Below are 27,589 nucleotides of genomic sequence, written 5' to 3' on the forward strand. Positions count from 1 at the left end.
AGGTAATGATCAGTTATTTTCCAGTATGTGAAGAAATCCTGGCTGCATGGTGTAGCTATATTTAACATCTTTTAATGAGGTCCACATCGATTCCTTTGCTTCGTCCAGTCGTCATCAGAGGTTGGTTATTTTCCCTGCTCTATCTAGAACATGACATTTAAACACCAGTCACATTTTTTAGTATCATATTTTTATTGTGGTATTGTGTATTTCTGGGAGGGTGGAAACAATACAGACACAATTGAAATGCAGGACACTGCTTACGTCTTGGACAAAGCTCCAATTTCGGGACTTGTGGTCACCCTACTAAAGGGTACGACACATCACAATGAAAACAATCAAATCAAGTTGACAAATTATAGGCCCATTTATTTCATTCAAACCAACTGACAAAAGACATGATAAACAACAATTACACAAGTGTACAGCTAAGAAAACAATATTTATGTTGCACTAACTATTTGTACTAAAAAATGTAATCATATATTGAAGGATGGGTAAAGTTACAATATTGTTCACAATATTGTTTAAACCTGTAAAGATTGATGATTCGTTGACAAGTCCCTTTATGAGTATGTGTACATCACTCTTCAGTGTCCTCCTCACTGTCATCACTCAGGGGGAATTCTCTGTTCCCACGCTGTGTATTGTAGCTCTTCACATGCATTGGACACTCCTGATTTATAATAGCCTTTAGAAACAAGCGTCAGCCTTCATTATGAAACATTTGTAAGCATATTGATAAAGACATGCAGGAACAGTTACATGCGTGAATCTCACCATCTTCTCTTCCCGAACAGCTGGATTTTTAAGGAAGAAGCAAAGGGGTGCATACAGGATGTTGACTACGCCGATGATCACCATGAGATTAGGGAAGCCGATAGCTCTTACTATTGCCCCACCGGTAGATGGACCTACAGCATGAACGCACAAAGAAGGAAGAGTTAATTTGGCTCCCAGAGCTCTTAGGGTGAGCAAACACTACACTACACAACACATTAGAAGTTTTGAAAATAGATCTAAATGGGATGTGTTTTTTTTTTGTAACTAGGTAACGGTTACACAACAACGGTGTAATAAAAATGGAAACGTTTTTCTATTCATTTTTTGCATACAGGTGACAACGTTGTCAAAATTAACCGCACACATCACACAGATCTGCAAAACTGAATAAAAATGCTGTATTATGCATGCCAGGCCAGTAGTTGGTGATGTCACTTTGTAAAGAAAAACAATGACATCAACAATATTGTTTTCAAAAACTAGCAATTTGAAACCCGTTTTTAAGCATTTGCATTTTCAGGGCCCCAGAACACTGTTGTCATGTAAATAAATGGCCAAAATGCATAAAAAGTTTTCAGGTTTTAGTTGAAAACAGTATTGTGTAAACAGCTTCCTATAGGAATAAATTGCACAAAACATGTCTATTAATAAAAATATATTCAAGTACATATGCATTGAGGTGCAATTACCAACAGCAAATCCCATGCAGAGTGCCACATCAGCAATAGCATACACGCTTCCATACACAGAGGCATGTCGGATATCCACTAGGTAAGCCATTATTGCCATCATAGAAGAATCAACCATTCCTACATGCACAAAAAAACAAAATTATGTATGTTTCCTTATGAGTTATGTATGTTAAAAGCATAGTTCACTCAAAAATGTTATGTTTTCTTTCTTCTGTGGAACACAAAAGATAAATAATTTTTTTGCTTATACAGTGAAAATCAATGGGGTCCAAAACAAAATTGGACCCTGCTGACTTCCATTGTATGGGCAACAACACAGAGACATTTTTTAAAAACTGTATCTACTTTTGCGCACATATATATTCAAACGTGCATACCTATAGACTAAACACATAATATGCATGTGCACGCCGTCACCGTTTTCACAGATTCATGTTTTTTAAGTTTACACGGAGATGATAACGGTTTCAAAATGTTTCAAAACTTTACAAAATTTGCACCTTGGAACCTATTTCAAAGTTTGCGTCCTCAAGCCACCAAACACTAGTGTCATGCAAATGAATGGCCAGAACGCATTAAAAGTTTTCTGTTTTCAGTTAAAATGGTGTCGTGTAGGCGGGCCCTAAATTAATGATTTTTACAACGGAAGTGAATCAATAAATTTCTTTAGCTGGACAATAACTTTTTTTCTAGAGCTGCTGTAAAACCAAAACAATCTGTTCCATTAATTAAGTTGGCTTGGAAAAGCCAACATACTGATATTGTATTTAAGCTTATTATTATTAAGTTGGCTTGAGAAAGCCAACTTACTGAAATCCTATTTAAACTTATTATTAAGTTGGCTTGAGAAAGCCAACTTACTGAAATCCTATTTAAACTTATTATTAGTGGTGCTTTTCAAAGCAACACTATTGTTATTCTCCATACTTATTATTATTAGTGGTGCTTGCTGAAAGCAAGGCATCACTATTGTTATCCTCCATACTTTTTTTTAATTTTTTTTATTCCACTTCTTTTTTTGGCGCGTAACTACTCCCGCAGCTTTTGTCAAAGATCCATGAATGAGGTGTCATAACGTGCGACTTATTTGGGAGAGGTGTGCTATGACTTTTATAAGCGATCGGGGGTACGGCGTTCGCTCCAGGGGTGAAAAACGGGCCAAAAAAAACGCATTGACTTAACATTGCGACGAACTTTGAGCACTCGTAGCTCTGAGCGAGGATTTTGCAGAAACGTGTGATTTGCCACATTTGAAGAGGCTGACAGGCTCTGTAAGAACATACCTCACATGGGGTCAAAGTTGCACCCCTGGGGGGCAGGAGCGTCCCAAAGTTGCCCCATTGACTTACTATGGGGAAGGAATGTCCCGTGAAACACACATGCTTTTCCTACTATGGTAAATTGCATAGGGATTTTGTATTGAACGTAGCTCTGGATCACAGTGTCAATAGAGACAAGGGGGCAAGCTCATTTTACTCAGACGACCAATCAGTCCCTCAGGATCAGTGTGAAGCTATCAAGCCACGCCCTAGCCACCATTTAGAGCACCTTAGCAACAAGTCCCATAGACTTCCATTGAAAGAGATCAAAGGGATATCTCCGGACTGAATTGTCATAGAAACATGAGGGTGGTCTCATTTGACTCGGGGCTGCAAACAGCCAGTCTGAATCACCTCAACACTGTCTAGCCCCTTCATAGCAACCATTGTCGAGCACCTTAGCAACCAAAATCCAAAGAGGGATATCTTCCATTCTGAAGGTCACAGAGGCATGGGAGTTGGTTTATATCATTCATACTGACAAGAAGCCTTTGCAGTTTCATCATTGGCTGCTGCCAAGCAACTCAATAGCAACCAAACAGAGTACCCTAGCAACCGTTTAGCAAAACGTATATCTCTGCATCAAAACATCGTATAGAGATGGGGCTTGGCTCTTTTGACTAAATCATGGTAAGCTATGGTAAATCATGCTAGAATCATAGTAAGTCATACTAGAACATGGTAAATCATGGTATACTATAGTAAATCATGGTAAACTATGGTAAATCGTGGTAAATCATGGTAAACTATGATAACTCACGCTAGAATCATAGTAAATCATACTAGAACATGGTAAATAATGGTATAATAATAATAATAATAATAATAATTCGTTACATTTATATAGCGCTTTTTCTGAGACCTCAAAGCGCTTTACATGGAAGAGGGAATCTCCTCAACCACCACCAATGTGCAGCATCCACTTGGATGATGCGATGGCAGCCATATTGCGCCAGAACGCCTACCACACACCAGCTTACTGGTGGAGAGGAGACAGTGATGAAGCCAATCAGTATATGGGGATGATTAGGAGGCCATGATGGACAGAGGCCAAGGGGCAGATTTGGCCAGAATGCCGGGGTTACACCCCTACTCTTTTTCGAAGGACATCCTGGGATTTTTAATGACCACAGAGAGTCAGGACCTTGGTTTAACGTCTCATCCAAAGGACGGTGCTCTTTGACAGTATAGTGTCCCCGTCACTATACTGGGGCGTTAGGACCCACACAGACCACAGGGTGAGCACCCCCTGCTGGCCTCGCTAACACCTCTTCCAGCAGCAACCTAGTTTTCCCAGGAGTCTCCCATCCAGGTACTAACCAGGCTCAGCCCTGCTTAGCTTCAGTGGGCAACCAGTCTTGGGCTACAGGGTGATATGGCTGCTGGCTATATACTATAGTAAATCATGGTAAACCATGGTAAACTATGGTAAATCATGGTAAACTATGGTAAATCTGAATCATGCTAGAATCATAGTAAATCATACTTGAACATGGTAAATCATGGTATACTATAGTAAATCATGGTAAACTATGGTAAATTGTGGTAAATCATGGTAAACTATGGTAAATCATGGTAAACTATGGTAAATCATGCTAGAATCATAGTAAATCATACTTCAACATGGTAAATCATGGTATACTATAGTAAATCATGGTAAACTATGGTAAATCATGGTAAACTATGGTAAATCATGCTAGAATCATAGTAAATCATACTTCAACATGGTAAATCATGGTATACTATAGTAAATCATGGTAAACTATGGTAAATCGTGGTAAATCATGGTAAACTATGGTAAATCATAGTAAACTATGCGTTAAAGTACTACTTTACATTAAATTATACATTTATCTCTGTAAAGCTGCTTTGAAACAATCTACATTGTTAAAAGCGCTATATAAATGAAAATGACTAGACTTGACTATGGTAAATCATGCTAGAATCAGTAAATTATACTTGAACATGGTAAATTGTGGTATACTATAGTAAATCATGGTAAACTATGGTAAATTGTGGTAAATCATGGTAAACAATGGTAAATCATGGTAAACTATGGTAAATCATGGTAAACTATGGTAAATCATGCTAGAATCAGTAAATTATACTTGAACATGGTAAATTGTGGTATACTATAGTAAATCATGGTAAACTATAGTAAATTGTGGTAAATCATGGTAAACAATGGTAAATCATGGTAAACTATGGTAATTCGTGGTAAATCATGGTAAACTATGGTAAATCATGGTAAACTATGGTAAATCATGCTAGAATCATAGTAAACTATGGTAAATCATGGTAAACTATGGTAAATCATGGTAAACTATGATAAATCATGCTAGAATCAGTAAATCATACTTGAACATGGTAAATCATGGTATACTATAGTAAATCGTGCTAAACTATGCTAAATCGTGGTAAATCATGGTAAACTATGGTAAATCATGCTAGAATCAGTAAATCATACTTGAACATGGTAAATCATGGTATACTATAGTAAATCATGGTAAACTATGGTAAATCGTGGTAAACTATGGTAAATCATGGTAAACTATGATAAATCATGCTAGAATCAGTAAATCATACTTGAACATGGTAAATCATGGTATACTATAGTAAATCATGGTAAACTATGGTAAATCGTGGTAAACTATGGTAAATCATGGTAAACTATGATAAATCATGCTAGAATCAGTAAATCATACTTGAACATGGTAAATCATGGTATACTATAGTAAATCATGGTAAACTATGCTAAATCGTGGTAAATCATGGTAAACTATGGTAAACTATGGTAAATCATGCTTGAATCAGTAAATCATACTTGAACATGGTAAATCATGGTATACTATAGTAAATCATGGTAAACTATGGTAAATCATGGTAAACTATGGTAAATCATGCTAGAATCAGTAAATCATACTTGAACATGGTAAATCATAGTATACTATAGTAAATCGTGGTAAATCATGGTAAACCATGCTAGCACCATGGTAAAACATGCTAGCATAATGGTAGCAACATGATAATCATGTTAGCATCATGCAAGAATCAGTAAATCATACTTGAACATGGTAAATCATGGTATACTAAAATCATGGTAAACTATGGTAAATCTTGGTAAATCATGGTAAACTATGATAAATCATGCTAGAATCATAGTAAATCATACTACAACATGGTAAATCATGGTATACTATAGTAAATCATGGTAAACTATTTTAAATTGGGGTAAATCAATGTAAACTATGGTAAATCATGCTAGAATCAGTAAATCATACTTGAACATGGTAAATCATGGTATACTATAGTAAATCATGGTAAACTATGGTAAATCGTTGTAAATCATGGTAAACTATGGTAAATCTTGGTAAACTATGGTAAATCATGCTAGAATCATAGTAAATCATACTTGAACATGGTAAATCATGGCATACTATAGTAAATCATGGTAAACTATGGTAAATTGTGGTAAATCATTGTAAACTATGGTAAATCTTGTTAAACTATGGTAAATCATGCTAGAATCATAGTAAATCATACTTGAACATGGTAAATCATGGTATACTATAGTAAATCATGGTAAACTATAGTAAATTGTGGTAAATCATGGTAAACTATGGTAAACACCTTAGCAACTGCCTAGCAACGCCCTAACAACCACACATAATACCCTAGCAACCGCCTAGCAACGCCCTAGCAACCACCCAGAATACCTTGGAAACCTCCCAGAACACCATAGCAACCGCCTAGAAAAACCCTAGTAACCGTGCCGAATTTTGCCACTGCAAGCACCACTTCACATTTTCTTCAGGAAATGTACATTCTAGTTAGTGGTGCTTTTCAAAGCAACACTATTGTTATTGCTCATACTTATTATTCCACACAAAGTTTGGTGCGTAACTCGCACCGCACCGTTTGTCCCTGAGTGAGGTGTCAAATCGACCGGCTCATTGAGGGGAGGTGTGCTATGACTTTTCTAAGCGATCGGGTGTACGATGTTCGCACAGCGGACGAAAAAGCGGCCAAAAAAGTCCCATTGACTTAACATGGGGCATTCTAAAAAAATAAAATCCAAACCGACGTTTTCACACACACAGACTCCAAAGGGCCTGACACCCCTGCGTCTCTCCCTCTCTCCCTCAGAGGATTTATATTATTAAGCAGCCAATAAGTAATGGCCTAAAATCTTCATAGCCACACCCTAGCAACCAGTTACAGCACCCTAGCAACCACTAAGAGCTCCCTAGCAACCACCCTAAACCAATAAAAACTATTTTTTTAATTTTAAATTTTTTTTAAAGCAATATCACACTCGTAGCCTTGCGATATCGCTCCATGCTTGTGCCTATTCGGCCGTTCTGAAGGCACTCGTTATTAAAGATTTTAAGAACTCTATAAAAACTCCATAGTAACCATATTTGACAACTACCAACCACCTAGTAACACCATAGCAACTACCAAAAATACCTTAGCAACCACCCTGAACACCCTAGCAACGTCTAGAAATGCTCTAGTAACCACCAAAAAACTCTAGCAACCACCCAGAACACCCTAGCAACTGCCTAGCAACCACCCAGAACACCTAGCAACTGCCTAGCAACCACCCAGAACACCTAGCAACTGCCTAGCAACGCCCTAGTATCCACCCAGAATACCATAGCAACTGCCTAGCAACACCATAGCAACCACCCAGAACACCCTAGCAACCACCTAGCAACGCCCTAGCAACCACCAAGAATACCCTAGCAACTGCCTAGCAACCACCAAGAATACCCTAGCAACTGCCTAGCAACCACCCAGAACACTTTAGCAACTGCCTAGCAACACCCTAGCAACCACCTGGCAACAGGATCTTGCTAAAAACATGTTAGCAACATGCTAATAATGCTAGCATCATGCTAGCAAAATGCTAATCAAGCTAGCATCATGCTAACATCATGCTAATCAAGCTAGCATCATGTTAGCAACATGCTAATCATGCTAGCATTATGCTACCAACATGCTAATCATGCTAACATCATGCTACCAACATGCTAATCAAGCTAGCATCATGCTAACAACATGCTAATCAAGCTAGCATCATGTTAACAAAATGCTAATCAAGCTAGCATAATGCTAGCAACATGCTAATCATGTTAGCATTTAGCTAAAAACATGCTAGTAAAATGCTAATCATGCTAGCATCTTGTTAAAAGCATGCTAGCATCATTCTACCAACATGCTAATCATGGTAACAACATGCTAATCCTGCTAGCATCATTCTAACAACATGTTAATCATAGTAAATCATGCTGGAATGTGGTAAATCGTAGTAAATCATCTTAGAAACATGGTAAATCGTGGTAAATAATGCTGGTATATCAAATAATAAACGTGGTATATCATGGTATCACAACATGGTAATTGTGTTAGCATCTGCCCAGTGGCGAATTTTGCCACTGCAAGCACCACTTCACATTTTCTTCAGGAAATGTACATTCTAGTTATTCTTCTTAGCCAAAATTTCTCTACGCTACTCCTCCTAAACTGTTCAAGCTACAACCACTAAACTCAGACTAAACCTTCAAACTGTTCTGACTCGAGTTGCTTGCTCGTTTCAGACTGATCATACTAACGGTTTTCCTAAAATTGCTGATCAAAACTTGGAAAAATCCCATAGACTTTCATTGCGGAATGTTCAAATTGAGCCAAGACTATTCAAACTTCAACTGTATAAATTCAAATTCAAACTCTTTCATTCTAAAGGTGATGATACACAGGACAACTTTTTGAGCAATGTTGCTGAGCAATGTTGCCGTCAACAGGCAACCAGATGAGACACGGGGCCCACGACTGATCTAAATCATCCAGATAGAAATGTATTGCCCATTTTCAATGGGAAAGTGCCCAAGCAACAATCGCTCGGCAAGATTGCCCAGCAACATTGCTCAAAAAGTTGCCCTGTGTATCATCACCTTAACTCTAAACTAAATTCAAATGTTGACAGTTGGAGAGGCTCATCAGACTTCATCAGCTGCCGCTCTATGTACTATTTCTAATTCATTGAGACTCATTTAAGCTTTCCTTCTTTATTTCTCTCTCTCTTTTCTTTCTTTCATTCTTTCTTTCTAACTAATCTATCTATCTATCTATCTATCTATCTATCTATCTATCTATCTATCTATCTATCTATCTATCTATCTTATATTTCTTTCTTTCTAACTTCAAACTAAATTCAAATTTTGACAGTTGGAGAGGCTCATTAGACTCCATCAGCTGCTTTCTATGTACTGTTTCTAATTTATTGAGACTCATTTAAGATTTCTTTCTTTCTTTCTTTCTTTCTTTCTTTCTTTCTAACTAATCTATATCTATCTATCTATCTATTTCTTTCTTTCTCTCTTTCATTCTAACTCTAAACTAAATTCAAATGTTGACAGTTGGAGAGGCTCATCAGACTTCATCAGCTGCCGCTCTATGTACTATTTCTAATCCATCCAGACTCATTTTCCATTCTATCTCATAACAACCACCCAGAACACAATGGCAACCACCTAGCAACCACCCAGAACAATTATTTGACAATTTGATCGTTTTTCATGTGACGGCAACAAAATATTTTTAATTGTTATAAAAGGATAGAGAAAGACAAAATCAAGTAATAATGTAATACTTCAAACTACTTTAAACTTCTCTTCCAAACTTTTCCAAGCCAACTTAAAGTTTGTCTCTACGATCTTTCGCATCTAGTTTCCTATTATCACTGTAAAGCTGCTTTGAAACAATCTGTATTTTTTTAAGCGCTATATAAAAGAAGGTGACTTGACCTGAATTGACTTTTGTGCCCCACAGAAGAAAGTCATGAGTAAATTATGTCAGAATTTTCATTTTTTGGTAAACAGACTCTTTAATACTGAATGAGAATTAATGAAATAATATTCACCAATAGCAAATCCCAACCCTCCATTGGGACCAATAAGACCATAGATGTTTTTGGCAAAGGGAACCTACAACAAATTCATATAATGTTACTGTAATGTGTATGTTGTGTTTTGGTTTAGTTTTTTCAGTCAGTGCTATGTTCTGTTTTGCCTCAGTTCCCAGTCATTTCCCTGGTTGTTAATTAGTTCCTGCACCTGTTCTGTTTTACCTCGATTACTCTCCCTCTGTATTCAAATCTTTAATTTTGTCTGTTTATTATTCTGTGTCGTCTATGTTGATATCGTTGATTATTACAATCACCACAGTCCTTTTATATATACACAGTACTGTTTAAAAGATTGGGGTCAGTAAGATTTTTAAATCTGAAAGTAGTATCTTATTTGCACGAATGTTCAATTTATTTGATCAAAAATACAGTAAAACAAAAATATGGTGAAATATTATTACAATTACAACTATTTTCTATTTAAATATATTTTAAAACTAAATGTATTCCTGTGATGACAAAGCTACATTTTCAGTAGCATTACTCCAGTCTTCAGTGTCACATGATCCTTCAGAAATCATAATATAAAGCTAATTTGGTGCAATATTTTTATAATGTTTTTGTGGCAACCAAGATACATTTTTGTCAGTATTTTTTGTATGAAGAGAACATTTAAAAGAACAGCATTTATTTAAAAAAAAAAAAATCTTTTGTAACATTATAAATGGTTTTGCTGTCACTTTTGATTAATTTAATGAATCCTTGCTGAATAAAATGATTAATTTCCTTAAAAATGTACTGACTTTTGAAGGGCAGTGTAGTTGTTTTATACATAATTCAAGCACTCATGGGCCTTGCTGTTCTTAAAGTGTAATGCAACATGATTTGTGATACTCACACAGAGCAGACTGATGCCAACTATAAGCATGCCAATCATGGAGCACAACCACCTAAATCAAAGAGACACATTTCTAAATTATGCAAATCTTGCCTCTGTAGACCCCACCCCCCCCCCTACACGCACGCACGCACGCACACACACACACACACACAAAATTACTTTTAGCTGTTACCTTCCCATTTTATTGGCCAGTATACCAAATAGATTGGTTCCAATGAGGTAAAAAACACTGGCTGGTAGGAAAGCCATACCTGCAATATCAGTGGCTACAATTAATTCAGTCAACAGACAGACAGACATAACACAGAAAAAATATTTAACAAATTCATCAGAACCATCAGAAACCTCTTACTGGCTGGCTTCTTTTAACTCTTACCAGTTGATTGAACTACACAGAGAAACCAAAGATCTTCTCAAAAAAACACGTTTCACTTATTTCTCACTAAGGAAGTTATACTAATGATATAATGGTTCTGAATTCTTTCAAGTAAATTACTTTAACATTAAATTTGTCAGAGAGGAAGCAAACAGGAATCAGATAAAATTATCTAAATAAGCAGGAAGTGAAGTTGTTTCAATCATTTTAATGACTTGGAATAATAGAGTTTCTTACCAAGCTGCCATTTTGGCGAGCACATTGTTTGCATCATCCAGATGGGAAGAGTGGGCTCTAAAATAGCCACCCCCATGTTTGCAAAGCACAAAGATCCTGTAATTATATACAGGAACCATAATCTTACTCATCATTCACTCAACATAGCTCTTCATCCGCTTCATTTACAAATCGTTTTAGCTGCTCACATCAAAACATACAGCCACGATTTTATGGAGGCACACAAGCAATTACAGAAACAGCTAGCACACCTCCACAACAACTTTTTAAACTGGTTTGATTGTGGGCAGTATTTGAGGAAGTATTTGATTTGGTTTTATTTACAAACACACCTGCACTAATGAGTATGTAGGGATCCTTCAGCAGGGTAAGTAATGGTGTTCCTTCCACACTCTGAACAGAAGACACATAAAAATCATTCCAACTTATCATAGTAACAGTAATGCATTTCTCATTTCAAACATTTCTCATCTATCAGTTTTAATATCTCTCATTTTAATAAATGAATGCTACTCACCCCTGGAGATATTTTTGAGGGCTGAAGGATGCAGAGCTGGAAGGCTGGGTATTGAAAACAATTCGATAAATCAACTTAATTTAATGTAACTGGCCAAAGGAGCGTATTCATTATTAGTTTTACTAATGTCTTACCTCCATCAAACAGAGCTAGAAAGGCAAGGACGAGGAACGGAGAACTTTTACCAACAAACTCGTACATAACACTGCCAAATGGCGCTCCAACTGAAACGAGCACATTTTGCATTGTCAAAAATTGTCGTTTGTGGCACGAATTCTGTCACCTTCATTTAGTTGCATTATAATTGCTGGTCATTTTCAGATGTTATAATTTGGTACATTACATGATGTTACTTTACATTGTTATATAGCGTCATATTATGGTGTCATATAATGGTGTCCTGCATTGGTACCATTATGAGAAGTGAACTGAGCTGGACGATGACATCACTGTTTTCTCCAGAGCGGATGTATAGATAGATGAACTAAATCAATAACTTTTTTTACAACAGAAATTAACCTTCACTGAACTTACTTAAGCTTGACTATGACACTATTTTCTTCTAGATCTGCTGTACAGCCGAAACAAACGTTGTTGCATTATTTTCCTGTTATCACTGTAAAGCTCCTTTGAAACAATCTGTATTGTAAAAAGCGTTATATAAATAAGGGTGACTGTAAAGCACAATATAGAAAAAAATACAGTACTACATTAACTTACTGAGCACTCCCATGGCAAGTCCTCCCAGTGCAAATCCCATGGCAGTTCCTCTCTCATTGTCATCTGTGTAAACACTTGCTAACATTCCCAGACCTTCAGAAGTACACAGTCATTTTTATCATAAATACAGTGGATATAAAAAGTAAAAAAATAAAATGAAAAAAAGATAAATCACTTTTGTAGCTTTAATGTAAAAATTACAACCTATGTGATGCCACTGAAAACCAAAGTGACACATTTCAGAGAAAAAAAGCTTAACTGCTCAAGTGTGCACACCCTAATTCTGAATAAACTAATTATTAGGCTTATGTGAAATAGTATACACCTGTATTCACCTGAAGTGTCTCTGATAAACTCCAAATAAACCTCAGCTGTTCTTGTAAAAAACTTCTGACATCTTCTTGGTTGCATGCTACAAGAGCCATGGGCCGCAAAGAGCTTACAAAGCATTAATGGGAATGTATAGCTCAGGTGAGCGAAGAAGTTTCCAAGGCATTAGATACACCATGAAACACAGTAAAGACAGCCTTAAGAGAAAGAGAAAGTATGGCACAACAGTGATATTATCAAGAAAAGGGCATCCCTCCAAAATTGACTGAAAGACAAAAAGAGGACACTGGTCAGGGAGGCTGTCAAGAGGCAACATTAAAAGAGTTACAGCTCTTTCTGGAAAGTACTGGTTGCTCCCTACATATGAAAACTATCTCACGTATTCTCCATCTGTCTGGACTATAGGGCAGGATGGCAAGCCTTTTCCGACAAAAAAAAAATCAACCATTCAAATGCAAAAACATTCAGTTTACCAAAACCATGTGGAAAATGTGTCTGTAGAGATCAAGATTGAACTTTTTGGCCAAAATTGTTAAAGATTTGATTGGAGCAAAAACAACAGCACATCAGCAAAAAAAAAAAAGAAGCATGGTTTGGACAGCATCAATTGAGTCAGTTTTTTTTCCAGCTGGATATTAGTGAAGGTGGAGGGAATCATGAATAGCTCCAAGTATCAGTCAGTTATGGTTTAGAACCTTCTGACGTCTACTAGAAAGCTGCAAATAAAAAGACCTTTCAGAAGAGTGAAAATATTCCCAAGTCAAGATGTGCCAAGCTGTGCCAAGACTCCTATCCAAACAGACTGTGTGCTGTAATAAAATCAAAGGGTGCTTCAACTAGTCCAGGACAGTGCTCACACATATGCAGTTAGTTATTATTTATTTATTATGTTTTTATTTTTCTCTGAAATGTGTCGCTTTGGTTTTCAGTGGCATTGCATTCAGTGCTGTTTTTCTAGTGCTTTTAATACAATTCAACCACATGTTTTAGCCGATAAATTACTGTGTTGTAACCTACATAGTACAACTATTATGTGGGTATTGGATGATCTTCTATGTCGACCCCAGTTTGTTAGGCTGGGTGATAAAATGTCTGACATTATTTTAACTAAAACAGGAGACCCCCAAGGCACAGTTTAATCACCCTTTCTATTTTCATTGTATACTGCTGACTATAGGCACACTCAGACATCTTGTTGTATACAAAAGTTTTCAGACGATACTGCCCTTGTGGGTTTAATTAATCAAGGTAATGATGTGGACTATAGAAGAGAGGTTGAGTTATTTGTTACATGGTATGATGAACATTTCATAAAATTGAATGTGGAGAAGACTAAGGAGTTGATCATTGATTTTAGAAGAAAAAAAGTGATACTACCAGCGATAATTAAAGGTCAGAAAATAGAGATTGTTCAGTCTTATAAATATCTTGGTGTCCATTTGGACAGTAAATTAAACTGGAAGAAGAATAGTGAAGCTGTTTTTAAGAAGGCACGATCAAGACTATTCTTTTTGAGGATGTTGAGTTCTATTGGTGTCAGCAGGAAGCTTCTTTATGTTTTTTATCAGGGAATCATGGTTGGTGTTTTGTTTTATGCAGTGCTCTGTTGGGGATGCAGTATCGCTGTAGATGATAAAAATAGGATTAATAAATTGATTAGAAAAGCTGGCTTGGTTATTGGCCTTAATCCTGATTCACTTGAGGTCATTTTGGAGAAGAGAACAAGGCCAAAATTAAAAATGATTCTGTGTTACAAAGGTCATCCACTACACTGTATCTTTAGTTGACTTAAAAGCTCATTTAGTGGAAGATTAGTAATGCCTCAGTGTTCTACAGAGCGACTTAGAAGGTCTTTTATTCCTACTGCAGTTAGGTTTTTTAATGAAGGTGTGTAATTTTTGTATGTACTGATTGTTGTTGTTTTTTAATGTTTATTTGTCTATTGTTTGTAATGTGCAATGGTGGCAAATGAGTTTCCCCTTACAGGGATTAATAAAGTTTTCTAATCTAATCTAATCTAATCTAATCTAATAGGTTGTCATTTTTACATTAAAGGTGTAAAAGTTCTGATATGATTTATCTTGGTTTAATTTTTTACATCACAAAAACCAGCTGTTTTAACAGGGGTGTATAGACTTTTTATTTCCACTATACACTGCCGGTCAAAGATTTAGGGTCAGTAAGATTTTGTTTTTATTTTTTTAAAGAAGTTAATACTTTTATTCAGCAAGGATTGCATTAAAATGCTCAAAAGTGACAGTACATACATTTATAATATTATAAAAGATTTTTATTTCAAATAAATACAGATCTTCTGAATTTTCTATTCATCAAACAATACTGAAAAATTCAGCTTTGTCATAACAGGAATAAATTACATTTTAAAATATATTACAATATAAAACAGTTATTTTAAACTAATGATATTTTACAAAATTACTGTTTTTAATGTATTTTTGATCAAATAAATGCATCCTTTGTGAGAATATAAGATACATCATTGAAACACATCAAAAATCTTACGGACCCAAAACTTTGCATGTCTTTGCAAACTTACACATATTTGGTACATTATATCCCACATAAACCATTATACCTGCCACAGAGGAAAAAGATGATCCAATTCCCTGCAATGAGCGGGCGAAAAACAGCAGTGCATATGTCCCTGAGAAGGCAAACACTGTGGAGAAAGCATTCAAAGTCAGAGTCTACCTCATTTCATTTGTAGTTTGCACTAGCCATATAAAGTGAAACTATATAAACCACGTCAACAAACAACATATGGAAAATCTCACTCAGTGGCTCACAGTAGTGTAGCCTACTTCAAACATCTTTATGAGCAATCATTTTTATATTGTTGCTCCTACACAGTTCACAAAAATGTTCACTTTCAAATGTCAATATTTGATTTAAAAAAATGTTTAATGTTTCATGTTTCAAGGGTTACGATTTAATGGGAAAAAAGTCATAACTGAAAGGGTTTTTATAGTATTTCATTTTCTCCATATGATCGATAGTATATGTGTTTCTTAAAGTCAGCAATTTGTATTATTTCAACTTATTTTTTAAAGAATACTTATAGTTTTATTTATTCTGTTTATTATAATTAACTAGCCTGGCTAACGTCAGACCTATAGTCTCATTGAGACGTGGTCTGGGAACCACATGTTCATTTTCTCGTATTTGAGGCGTGGTTTACGAATGCCCAGAGCCATTTATTGGGTGCTACGAATGTCTATCAAATGCGCCTGTACGTCATAGCCAATCGTTTCAATTATATTTCCTTCTTGCAGGAAGGAAAGCACAGTAACGATCGAACATCTTCGGGGGTCTTCTCGGTGAGAAGAAAACCACTCAACGAACGAGGGTGAGGGTGCTCTCGCAGAAGTGATGGTATCTACGACAGCTTGTGGTAGATCACTTAGAACCTCCGCGTCCCGTCCAGGGACCAGACATGGAGTTTCCAGAGGTCTGTACGCGGGTGCCACAAGGTGCCCCATCCCTGAGAGAGAAGGTCCTCCCTCAGAGGAATGGGCCAGGGAGGGGCTGTCGAGAGGAGCATCAGTTCGGGGAACCAGGTCCAGTCGGGCCAATAAGGGGCAACTAGCAAGACCTGATCCTCTTCCTCCCTGACTTTGCACAGTCTGTGCAAGAAGGCTCACTAGGGGAAACACATACTTGCGTAAGCCACGGATCCAGCTGTGTGCCATTACATCCGTGCCGAGGGTCCCCTCGGTCAGGGAGCAGAACAACTGGCAATAGGAAGAGTCCGGAGAGGTAAACAGATCTATCTGTGCAGCCCCAAAGTGGGCCCAAATCAGCTGAACCGCTTGGGGATGGAGTCTCCACTCTCCCGGGGCCACAGGCTGTCGTGAGAGCTCGTCTGTGGCACGATTGAGCAGGCCGGGGATATAAGTGGCATGAAGCAACCTCAAATTCTTCTGACTCTATAGGAGGAGATGGCGGGCGAGTTGCGACATGCAATGGGAGCGTAGACCACCTTGATGGTTGATGTACGCAACAGTCACAGTGTTGTCTGTATGGACTAGTACATGCTTGTTGAGCAGCAGCGTTTTGAGGCGTCTCAGAGCAAGGTGTACTGCTAGCAACTCGAGGCAGTTGATGTGCCAATACAGTTGGGGGACCACCCAGACCCCCGCAGCTGCATACCCGTTGTACGTCGCCCCCCAGCCGGTGTTGGAGGCATCTGTGGAGACCACAGCATACCTAGACACTTGTTCTAGGGGTACTAGAACGAAGCGTCTGACCGCGGACTGAGGGTTTCGCGACAGGCCGGGGTGATTGTCACACGGAGTGTGCCGCTCTGCCACGCCCATCTCGGGACTCGACCATGAGGCCAGTGCTGAAGCGGTCTCATATGAAGCAATCCAAGCGGCGTTACTGCAGCTGCGGATGCCATATGCCCCAGGAGCCTCTGAAAAAGCTTCAGTGGGACCACTGCTCTGTTCTTGACAGTATTCAAGCAGTTCAGCACCGACCGGACACAATCCTCTGTGAGGCATGCAGAGCGAGCCTTCTCGGCCTTCCCGTGGATCAAGTCCAGCTCCATACCGAGAAAAGAGATCCTCTGCACGGGGGCGAGTTTGCTCTTTTCCCAGTTGACCCGAAGACCCAACTGACTGATGTGCTGGAGCAGCAAGTCCCTGTGCTCGCATAACTGCTCCCGAGACTGAGCTAGTATCAGCCAGTCATCGAGATAGTTCTTCACAAGCTCTGCGGCCCGTTTCAGCATAGCTGACATTTCTGGATCTGGCTCGGGCAACACTACTCTCCCAGAAGGAGGTAGCACAGCTGAGTCATCATCTCCAGAGTCCAGCTCCCCTTCCAATGTAGCGATCGACATCCTGTCCTCAGGAGGAGCCCCGAACGAAACGGCTGGTCGGTCCACTTGCAGAGGGACCAGCATGTTCCACAGGGAGCTCCACCAGCTGTGGTGCGACAGAGGAATGAGGGGCCCACGGGGACTGGTTATAGGGTGGGGAAGCCCTCAGATCCCCCCCCCCCCCCGCTTTGGCCTCTATTGAGAGGGTAGGGGACCTGCACGCATTTTCGGTCAACGAATCGTGCCTGGAATTCGGGCCGGCCAACTCTCACCTCGCCCTGGATATGTGCCCAAGGTTCCTACCACTCCCTTTCAGGACCAGGAGGTGAACCTGCAAGTGCTGCCCCCGGAGGAGTTTTTTAGAACAAATTCTAGATTCTATATCCTACGTGTCGAGCCGGTAGCTTCCCGTGTGCTCTCTTCGCATAGAAGCCAACCAACACTGTAAGCCCCGCTCGAAGTGTCGGCTTGCTGCGCCATTCCCCTCCTATGGATTGGATATGTGCGCCATTCTTTCTCCAGTTGAGTTCCTCTTTAGCCGAACCTTGTTGAGTTCCTCCACACCCCTCGGCAACAGACGTGGCAGAGTGTTCGTTGCCTGGCCTAATACTCGTATGCATTGGTGGAACCTGTGCTAGGCTGGGTCCCATATTTTGTGATCCCTACGGCGATCCCATATGTAAATCTTTCCACAGTACGGCTCCCTTCGGCAAGCCCATGTCTTTCGCTTGACAGAGCCCGCTCTGCCGTCTCTGACCGGAGTTATCTCCCACCTGCTTAGGCCAGAGCCACCTCAGTGACATTCCATATGTTGTACTACCCGGAAACGCCCAGTCCATAAGTGTACCTCCACATGATACCTCCCTACGGGCAGGATGTGGCTTCCGCAGCGTCTCCCTTTCCACCGTAAGGGCACACTTTCCCAGTGTTATCCAAGTCTGTCTGAGTGGGTCATGCGGAACAGCAGTGGACTTCCCTGGCCTAAACCCTGTCCCATCCCATCTCTGCCTCAATAATTGCGGGGGGATCAGGAGGCTTTCGCTAGGCACTGGAAGGTGGCAGCACTAGGTGGCGTTTTAATTTGGATCCCAATCAGTATGGTACGTCCAACTACGTCGAATGTGACCAAACTGAAAGGGAACATCTCGGTTACGTATGTAACCCTCATTCCCTGAAGGAGGGAACGGAGACGTAGTCCCGTCGCCACTATTGCTGGATCACCACTGACTCCAGGCTCCGCTCGGCTCCTCAGCGAAAAACAAGTGGTGCGTGCATCCGCTTCCGTATTTATACCCGCGCTACGGGGCGGAGCGCAAGATGCAAATCTTGCACGCCAATGTGCATTGGCTCGTTTTTTCAATACTCGATGATGACAGGCTCCCTAAGCGTGATCCCAATCAGTATGGTACGTCTGACTACGTCTCCGTTCCCTCCTTCAGGGAACGAGGGTTACATACGTAACCGAGACGTTACTTATCAAATTCTGGATTTAACAATTGCACGCTTCCATTTAACCCTCCTCACCCAAGATGACCGTATGCAGACTTTTTGGAACTTGCTTCTAAGATACAGTACTGTGCAAGAGTCTTAGGCATGTTAATATCCCATGTTAAAGGTGCTCTAAGCGATGCCACGCGTTTTTTAGGCCAAAACATTTTTTGTCACATACAGCAAACATCTCCTCACTATCCGCTAGCTGCCTGTCCCCAGAACACACTGTAAAAAAAATTGTCTCTCTAGACCCCACAGGCTCCACAAACGGCAACAAAAACAAACTGGGCTCACCCACACCATGAAACACAACAAACAGTGTTCCAGCCAATAAACAAGAAGTATTTGAGGGTGGGGTTTGGGGGGTTAGTGCGCGTGCACATGAAGTGGGTGTGGAGCGTGTGGAGGAGAGAGAAGCATGAAGAGGGAAGTTTGAATTATGGCCAACACACGACCAAAGAGACGACGTTCCGATGAACAAATTGCAAAGAAGAGGGACAAGGATAAGGAACGTGCGAAATACCGAATTTACATCGGAAAAACCTTTGAGAACTCGGCAGAAGGGATTCCAATCCGACATTCAGTTGCTCTGTTTTTGCAGAACTGGTGGGTAAATCCATATTTCTTTCTAAACTGACGTTCATGTTCGCCAAACCAACACAAGAATGTAATTAGCTAGAACTATGCAGTCAGCGTTAACTTTGGTGAATGCAACATATATGTTTCTAGCAGCTAGCGATCAATCTCTATTGTAAATGGTCAAGCAAATTCACAGTAGGGCCACAATTTGTGTGAATGATTGTTTTCACCCACTGTTTGTTATGAATTAAAATGTTCATTTATAGGCTGTTGACAACTTTGACTAAATTTGTTTACGACGTGCCGTTGTTTATGTTCACTGGGAAACGCGAAGCTAACGTTATCTTGCTATTATTGCGTCCTTGGATGGGAGCTATAGTTATAACCTCAGGTGGCGAAGCGATTTTAAGATAATGTTTCTCTTTTTCTGCATTCTGTTCTGCAATATATAAAAGCATTTATCTAACTTGGTGACATTACACATTGAATGAAGTATCAGTAAAACTTAACTTTGTTTGTAGTGACTACTTTGACTTTCCTTTATGCCGGAAGGGAGGGGAGGAGGGAGGAGACGGGATGATGAGGAGGGAGGGTCTAGCTAGCCTCCGTTTTGTTTGACAACAATTCGAATGTCAACAAGAAGTTACGACTCCCGGCATCGCTTAGAGCACCTTTAATGCTTTAAGTCTTAACATGCCTAAGACTTTTGCACAGTACTGTACATTATTCTGACCATGATTAAATTTCATTTTATCATGCTGGGCTAAATAAACAGTAAAGAAATGGGATTTCTAATTCTACTTATGACCCTCAAGGGAGCTTGGTTAATTTTGTAACATTTTTGTTTTCTGCTAAATGGTTCAACACTCCCAAGTCCAGAGAAATTAATTCCCAATTCCGTTCCAGGGACTGAAATTCTCGAGCCCGCTCTAGAGAAAGCAGTTCCAGAGCCCGCTCCAGTTCATGAATCCATTCCAGAGTTTGTTCAAGTCCCTGAGCACAGGCCAGTGTCGGCTCCAGCCCCTGAGCAAAGTTCTGAGTCTGTTCCAGAGAGTGAAGTCTCCGAGTCCGTTCCAGTGAGTGAAATCCCAGAGTCCATTCCAGAATTACAGGAGTGAAATTCCTGTATCTGTTCCAGGGACCAAAATTCCTAAATCTGTTCCAGAGATTGAAATTCCCAAGTCTGTTCCGGTTAGTGAAATTCTAGTGCCTGCTCTTCCTGCCGGCTCTGGAGAGATTGAAGAGATGGTTCTTGCACTTTATGTTGCTGTTACTATGTGTATCTGGGCCACACACACACATCTTTTCTCTCCAGAGTCCGCTCCAGTCCACGAGCCCGCTCCAGCCCCTGAGACTGCACCGGAGCCCGCTTCAGCCCCAGAGCTTGGCCAGGAGGCCGCTAAAGCTCTAGAACTAAGCCCAGCCCAACGCTGTCCTTGATGGCTAAAGCCACTGGGCAGCACACACCTCCGTAGCTATAAGGCGACTATAAGTACCCAGCCACAGTGGCCAAGCTTCCTTGTCTTCCTTGCCTAGTCTGCCGGCACCGGCCTGCTCACCTGCCCGTGACCTCCATGACCTACCAAGACTCCAGGGCACACGCCCTCCCTCCCTAGATGGACTCTTTTGGGCGCAAGGTCGCCTTTGACCTATTTTTCCAGTGTGTTTCATTGATTGATCCCGTTCACCTGTGTTCCTGTTAATTATAAAGACTATTTAATTGATTCCTTCGTCTTGAGCTTCCCTACAGCCACCAATCTGTGACACCGAGGATGTGAACACTTTTTACACTTTTTAAACACTTTTTAAGTCGGAATCTCAGTAATTCTGACATGGCGTGATTACACCTAAAGGCAGTGGGTTTACAAGTGGGAGTAAAACTGAAACTGTTTACTCAAAATTCAATGTGGCGTGATGTCAACTTCACATTCTCTATAAATGCTTATAAATGATATGCATTTCGATTAAAATTTACGTGCTCAAATTTTTTTTACATACGAAGAAATGTCCATTTCAAGCTGACCTTAACCGTCAAAATAACATGATGACGACACACATCATAAAGTAATTAGCATGACTTAATATAGTGAGGAAAATAAGTATTTGAACACCCTGCTATTTTGCAAGTTCTCCCACTTGGAAATCATGGAGGGGTCTGAAATTGTCATCGTAGGTGCATGTCCACTGTGAGAGACATAATCTAAAAAAAAAAATCCAGAAATCACAATATATGATTTTTTAACTATTTATTTGTATGATATAGCTGCAAATAAGTATTTGAACACCTGTATAGCTAGAATTCTGACCCTCAAAGACCTGTTAGTCTGCCTTTAAAATGTCCACCTCCACTCCATTTATTATCCTAAATTAGATGCACCTGTTTGAGGTCGTTAGCTGCATAAAGACACCTGTCCACCCCATACAATCAGTAAGAATCCAACTACTAACATGGCCAAAACCAAAGAGCTGTCCAAAGACACTAGAGACAAAATTGTACACCTCCACAAGGCTGGAAAGGGCTACGGGGAAATTGCCAAGCAGCTTGGTGAAAAAAGGTCCACTGTTGGAGCAATCATTAGAAAATGGAAGAAGCTAAACATGACTGTCAATCTCCCTCGGACTGGGGCTCCATGCAAGATCTCACCTCGTGGGGTCTCAATGATCCTAAGAAAGGTGAGAAATCAGCCCAGAACTACACGGGAGGAGCTGGTCAATGACCTGAAAAGAGCTGGGACCACCGTTTCCAAGGTTACTGTTGGTAATACAAGACGTCATGGTTTGAAATCATGCATGGCACGGAAGGTTCCCCTGCTTAAACCAGCACATGTCAAGGCCCGTCTTAAGTTTGCCAATGACCATTTGGATGATCCAGAGGAGTCATGGGAGAAAGTCATGTGGTCAGATGAGACCAAAATAGAACTTTTTGGTCATAATTCCACTAAACGTGTTTGGAGGAAGAAGAATGATGAGTACCATCCCAAGAACACCATCCCTACTGTGAAGCATGGCGGTGGTAGCATCATGCTTTGGGGGTGTTTTTCTGCACATGGGACAGGGCGACTGCACTGTATTAAGGAAAGGATGACCGGGGCCATGTATTGCGAGATTTTGGGGAACAACCTCCTTCCCTCAGTTAGAGCATTGAAGATGGGTCGAGGCTGGGTCTTCCAACATGACAATGACCCGAAGCACACAGCCAGGATAACCAAGGAGTGGCTCTGTAAGAAGCATATCAAGGTTCTGGCGTGGCCTAGCCAGTCTCCAGACCTAAACCCAATAGAGAATCTTTGGAGGGAGCTCAAACTCCGTGTTTCTCAGCGACAGCCCAGAAACCTGACTGATCTAGAGAAGATCTGTGTGGAGGAGTGGGCCAAAATCCCTCCTGCAGTGTGTGCAAACCTGGTGAAAAACTACAGGAAACGTTTGACCTCTGTAATTGCAAACAAAGGCTACTGTACCAAATATTAACATTGATTTTCTCAGGTGTTCAAATACTTATTTGCAGCTGTATCATACAAATGAATAGTTAAAAAAATCATACATTGTGATTTCTGGATTTTTTTTTTTTTAGATTATGTCTCTCACAGTGGACATGCACCTACGATGACAATTTCAGACCCCTCCATGATTTCTAAGTGGGAGAACTTGCAAAATAGCAGGGTGTTCAAATACTTATTTTCCTCACTGTATAATATAAACAGGCACTGAATAGAGTACCAATTAAAAGTTTTTTTCTGCCAGTGGAATTACTTTGGCTGGATTCAACGAGCACACTGAACTGTTCATTGATCCTGGCCTTGAGAACCACTGCACCACCTGTCATAATTATACTTACATCATATAACTTACTTATTGTGGAGACAAACATGATGACAAACCCAGCAAACATTGGGATGTGATATCCAATTCTATAAAAAGGCAAGCGTCAGATGTCAGTTTAATTCATTCATTCAGTCCTCTATTTTCATTATACTTCAGATAAATAACAGTCATTTTAGATGATCTTATCTAAGCATGTCATGTAAATACCTGTTAGTGAGTGGGCCTACAAATGGGTTGACCATGAGTTGCACCAGGGCTTTGGAAGCAAACAGCAGCCCAACCCTCACATTCTCCTCTTCCAAAAACTCACTATCCTCTTTACACCCATGTCGGTCAGCAGAACTCCTGTTGACCCCGGAACTTCCATTAGTGCTCAGTGCACTGGAGGAGATGGTGAGGTTGGCAGTGGTGACTGTGATGGTGTAGGTGGTGTTGTCGTACAGAGAGATGATGGAGGTATAGGTGGGCTGAGCCTCAGACGGGGTGGCAGACGGGCGCTCTTGTGTCTGGTGCTCTGTGGCATACAGGTAGGTTGGGATGATGGGAACTGGGGAGAATGAGAGGTGACGTGAGGATGGGAAAAGGAACAGCTGGTACCTGTGCCCGAGTGTGTGTTTGCGAATAGCCCTTCCCCTCTGCTGCGGTCTGTATGCGGCAGAGGTCAAACCGATGCAAGCTGGTAAATGTCATGGGCTTGTTGAGAGCAGAGTCGCTTGTCTTACACTACTCCTACTTTACATTTCCTCTAATGTTTTGACTTTTTGCATATACAGAATAGACTCAAAGGGAAACCAATGATGTACATGGTCAAAAAAACTATGTGGACACCTTCTTGTAATCAGAAAGATCAGCTACACAAACAGGTACATAAAATATAGGCTACATTTAATGGCAGCAAATCTCTTCATCCATGTTCCAACATCTATCATTTGTTTAGCATGGCTGTTTACTTACCAACAACTGTTAGTAGCATGTTATCCAGTAGCAGGGCCACACAAACAACTACAAGCACCAGACGAGGAGAGCCCCTGCTCTCGCTGATCCAGTCCATAGGGTTCAGCATAGCCATAATTGACCTCTGTCACTAGACACACAATTATTGTTCAAATTAGCACAGATCCATCGTATTTTCACGTTTGTTAATTATCATACTTGCAATGACCTCAAATTAATTTAGAGACAACATGTAATATTTGTATGTCACAATGTTATATATTACAATGATTCAGGTACAACACATCTAAAGACCCCCATTAATGAAAATGGTTTTCATTTCCCTAAAGTGTATTATGAGATATACCGTTTAAAAGTTTGGGGTCAGTAAGATTGTTTAAATGTTTTTGAAAAAAGTCTCGTATGCGCATCCAGGCTGCATTTCTTTTATAAAAATAAAATAAAATAAAAAAAACAGTAAAAACTTTAATATTGTGAAGTATTATTCCAATTTGAATTAACTGTTTTCTATATTAATATATATTTAAATGGAAGTTATTCTGATGCTGATTTCTTATTATTATCAAAGAAAACAGTTGTGCTGCTTAATATTTTTTTGTGAAAACTGATACATTTCTCACACATTTTCCAACAATTCAGGTATTATTCTGCTTTTCGAATATGAATGCTGAATGATTTGAGCATAGAGGCCTTTAGCTCCATTATATCCTATCATAGAGAACAGATTGAGGGCCTGAATATTAAATAAATTACAAATATGTAAAAATGTCATTAACAAATCCAAAAACATTTTTTAAATCTGCAAGAACATGCTGAAACCAATTGTTTTAAGATCCGAGTCAAATTGGACACACAGATGAAACATTTGTTATATGGAGCAATTACTGTATTCTGCATGCATTAAGTTAATAACTAGTGATTTTTACAATGGAAATGAATAAATTAAAAACTTACTTAAGCTAGACAATGACTTTCTTATAGAGCTGCTGTACAGCCAAAACAATCTTTGTTGCATTCATTTCCTTTTATCACTGTAAATCTGCTTTGAAACAGTCTGTATTGTAAAAAGCTCTATATAAATGAAGATGACTTGACTTGACTTGTTGGCACAAAACCTGGCTCCGAGAAGTGATATTAATTGTCCTTTTATTTATTTTTTTGGTATAAAAATTACTCTAATATAAGTGTTAGGAGAAAATATGGTAACACTTTACAATAAGGTTCATTAGTTAACATTAGTTCATGTATTAACTAACATGAACCAACAATGAGCAATACATTTGTTACAGTATTTATTAATCTTTGTTAATGTTAGTTAATACAAATACAGCTGTTCATTGTTTGTTCATGTTAGTTCACAGTGCATTAACTAATGTTAACAAATACAACCGTTGCTTTTAATAACGTATTAGTAAATGTTGAAATCAATATTAAGATTAATAAATGCTGAAGAAGCATTGTTCATTCTTAGTTCATATTAACCATTGTTAACTAATGAACCTTATTGTAAAGTGTTACTGAAAAATGATATATATTTATATAATATTCCTGTAGTTCAGGGAAAGGTCAAGGCATGATGTTGCAGCTCCATGATTAATCTGAACTACAATAATATTAAATGAACTAATGGCATATTGCTCACAGTCCTTAACTGTACACTTGAATAACTTTCTTTTTTTTTTTCTTTTTTTTATCTGAGGGAAGATTGTTGACACTAGGTGGTACTTGGATGTTTAGAGATAGCCTAACAATTTTGAGAACTCCTGATCTAATTCACATCCAACAAACATCCAACAGGTATTGAAAACAGAGTACCGGTAATTGTAACAGTGCTCAAGTCTCTATTCAGTCTTTTGGGATGTCTTGAGGACAGGTTTGTTCTTGATGGGCTCTTTCGGCAGGGCATGAATTACGTGCTGTGTGATTGAGTTTCAACAATATGATTACAGCTGCTGAAGGGCACATGAGGAACAGACACAGTGTTTCAAAACACTTCTTTTATCTTTAACTGTCAATGCTTATCAATATTGCCCTTGGAAAAATGGGCAGTATTTTGTGTTTTTCTTGTCTTGTGTACATACATAACTTAAAGATAAAATGCCTCTGTCATATGCTGGTGATGAATACTAAAGCTATAGCTTTATCCCATTGTATTCACTACGCTTCAAAAAATAAAACATTTATACATTTAATTTAAGTGATACATTTATTCAGCAAGGATACAATAAATTGAGCAAAAGTGACTGTAAAGACATTTATATTATTACAAAAAAAAATGATTTAAAATGATTTTCTTTGGAACTTTGTAAAATGTTAAGCAGAGCAACTGTTTTCAATATTTTTAATAATAATAAATGTTTCTTGAGCAGCAAATCAGCATCTTAGAATGATTTCAACAAGATTATTAGACAGTGAAAACTGGAGTAATGATGCAAAAAATTCAGCTTTGCCATCACAAGAATAAATTACATTATAAAAAAAAAAAAAAAAATTACATTGCAATACTATTTCACAATATTGCTGTTTTTACAGTAGTTTTTGGTCAAATAAATGCATCCTTGGTGAACATAAGACTCCTGTTCACGGCCATACGCACATACAACAAAGAGCAGATCCACAAGTCAACACAATACTTGTTAACTGAGACCATGCTTGCAACATTAGTCAGCTCCTTATTGTTTTATCCAGCTATTACTCAAACTCTCCACATTACCATTTTGTGTTCCCAAACATTTAACAGTTATTAAAGAGAGGGGTTTCTGTTTGTTTTTTTAAACTTAACTATTAGTATTTTGGTAACTACCAATCATGTTTTTTGATACGAGGCTGAAAAGAAATACAAGAAAATTCATCATAAAATACAAAACATATACTTTTCTGTCATTATAAAACAAAATGTAATCCATAATCAGTCTCTGGTCACTGCCTTATATATAAATGACATATCTTAATCATTACTTTTAAAGTTAGTTTTACCTTTGGATGCATTCTCTTCTCCAGCGCAGGAGTGTATTCAGTGTATTCAGGTGTGCTGCAGGGGTCAGTTGTTGGATTTGTGGGTGTTGCTAAAGGAAGGGTGGTGGCTGTGTCCACTGCTGCATGGGATTTGTTGAGG

The 27,589-nt window shown here is 39.1% G+C and overlaps 1 protein-coding gene across 1 annotated transcript; it reads right to left on the reverse strand.

Annotated features, from left to right (window-relative positions):
- Positions 1–348: 348 nt before the first annotated feature.
- Positions 349–27,575, reverse strand: slc18a1 (solute carrier family 18 member A1). Its single transcript, XM_084388702.1, has 16 exons — positions 27,451–27,575; positions 24,475–24,604; positions 23,728–24,067; positions 23,548–23,606; positions 15,382–15,465; positions 12,456–12,548; positions 11,870–11,959; positions 11,736–11,779; positions 11,551–11,611; positions 11,219–11,314; positions 10,778–10,856; positions 10,603–10,654; positions 9,720–9,783; positions 1,473–1,592; positions 781–914; positions 349–691 (listed from the first exon to the last, which is right to left on the reverse strand). Exons 2-16 carry the CDS (start codon positions 24,587–24,589, stop codon positions 584–586), a joined length of 1,539 nt encoding a protein of 512 aa, XP_084244828.1. The 5' UTR covers positions 24,590–24,604; positions 27,451–27,575; the 3' UTR covers positions 349–583.
- Positions 27,576–27,589: the final 14 nt, after the last annotated feature.

This window comes from Rutilus rutilus (assembly GCF_951802725.1).
Source record: "Rutilus rutilus genome assembly, chromosome: 19".
NCBI classification, from domain to species: Eukaryota; Metazoa; Chordata; class Actinopteri; order Cypriniformes; family Leuciscidae; genus Rutilus; species Rutilus rutilus.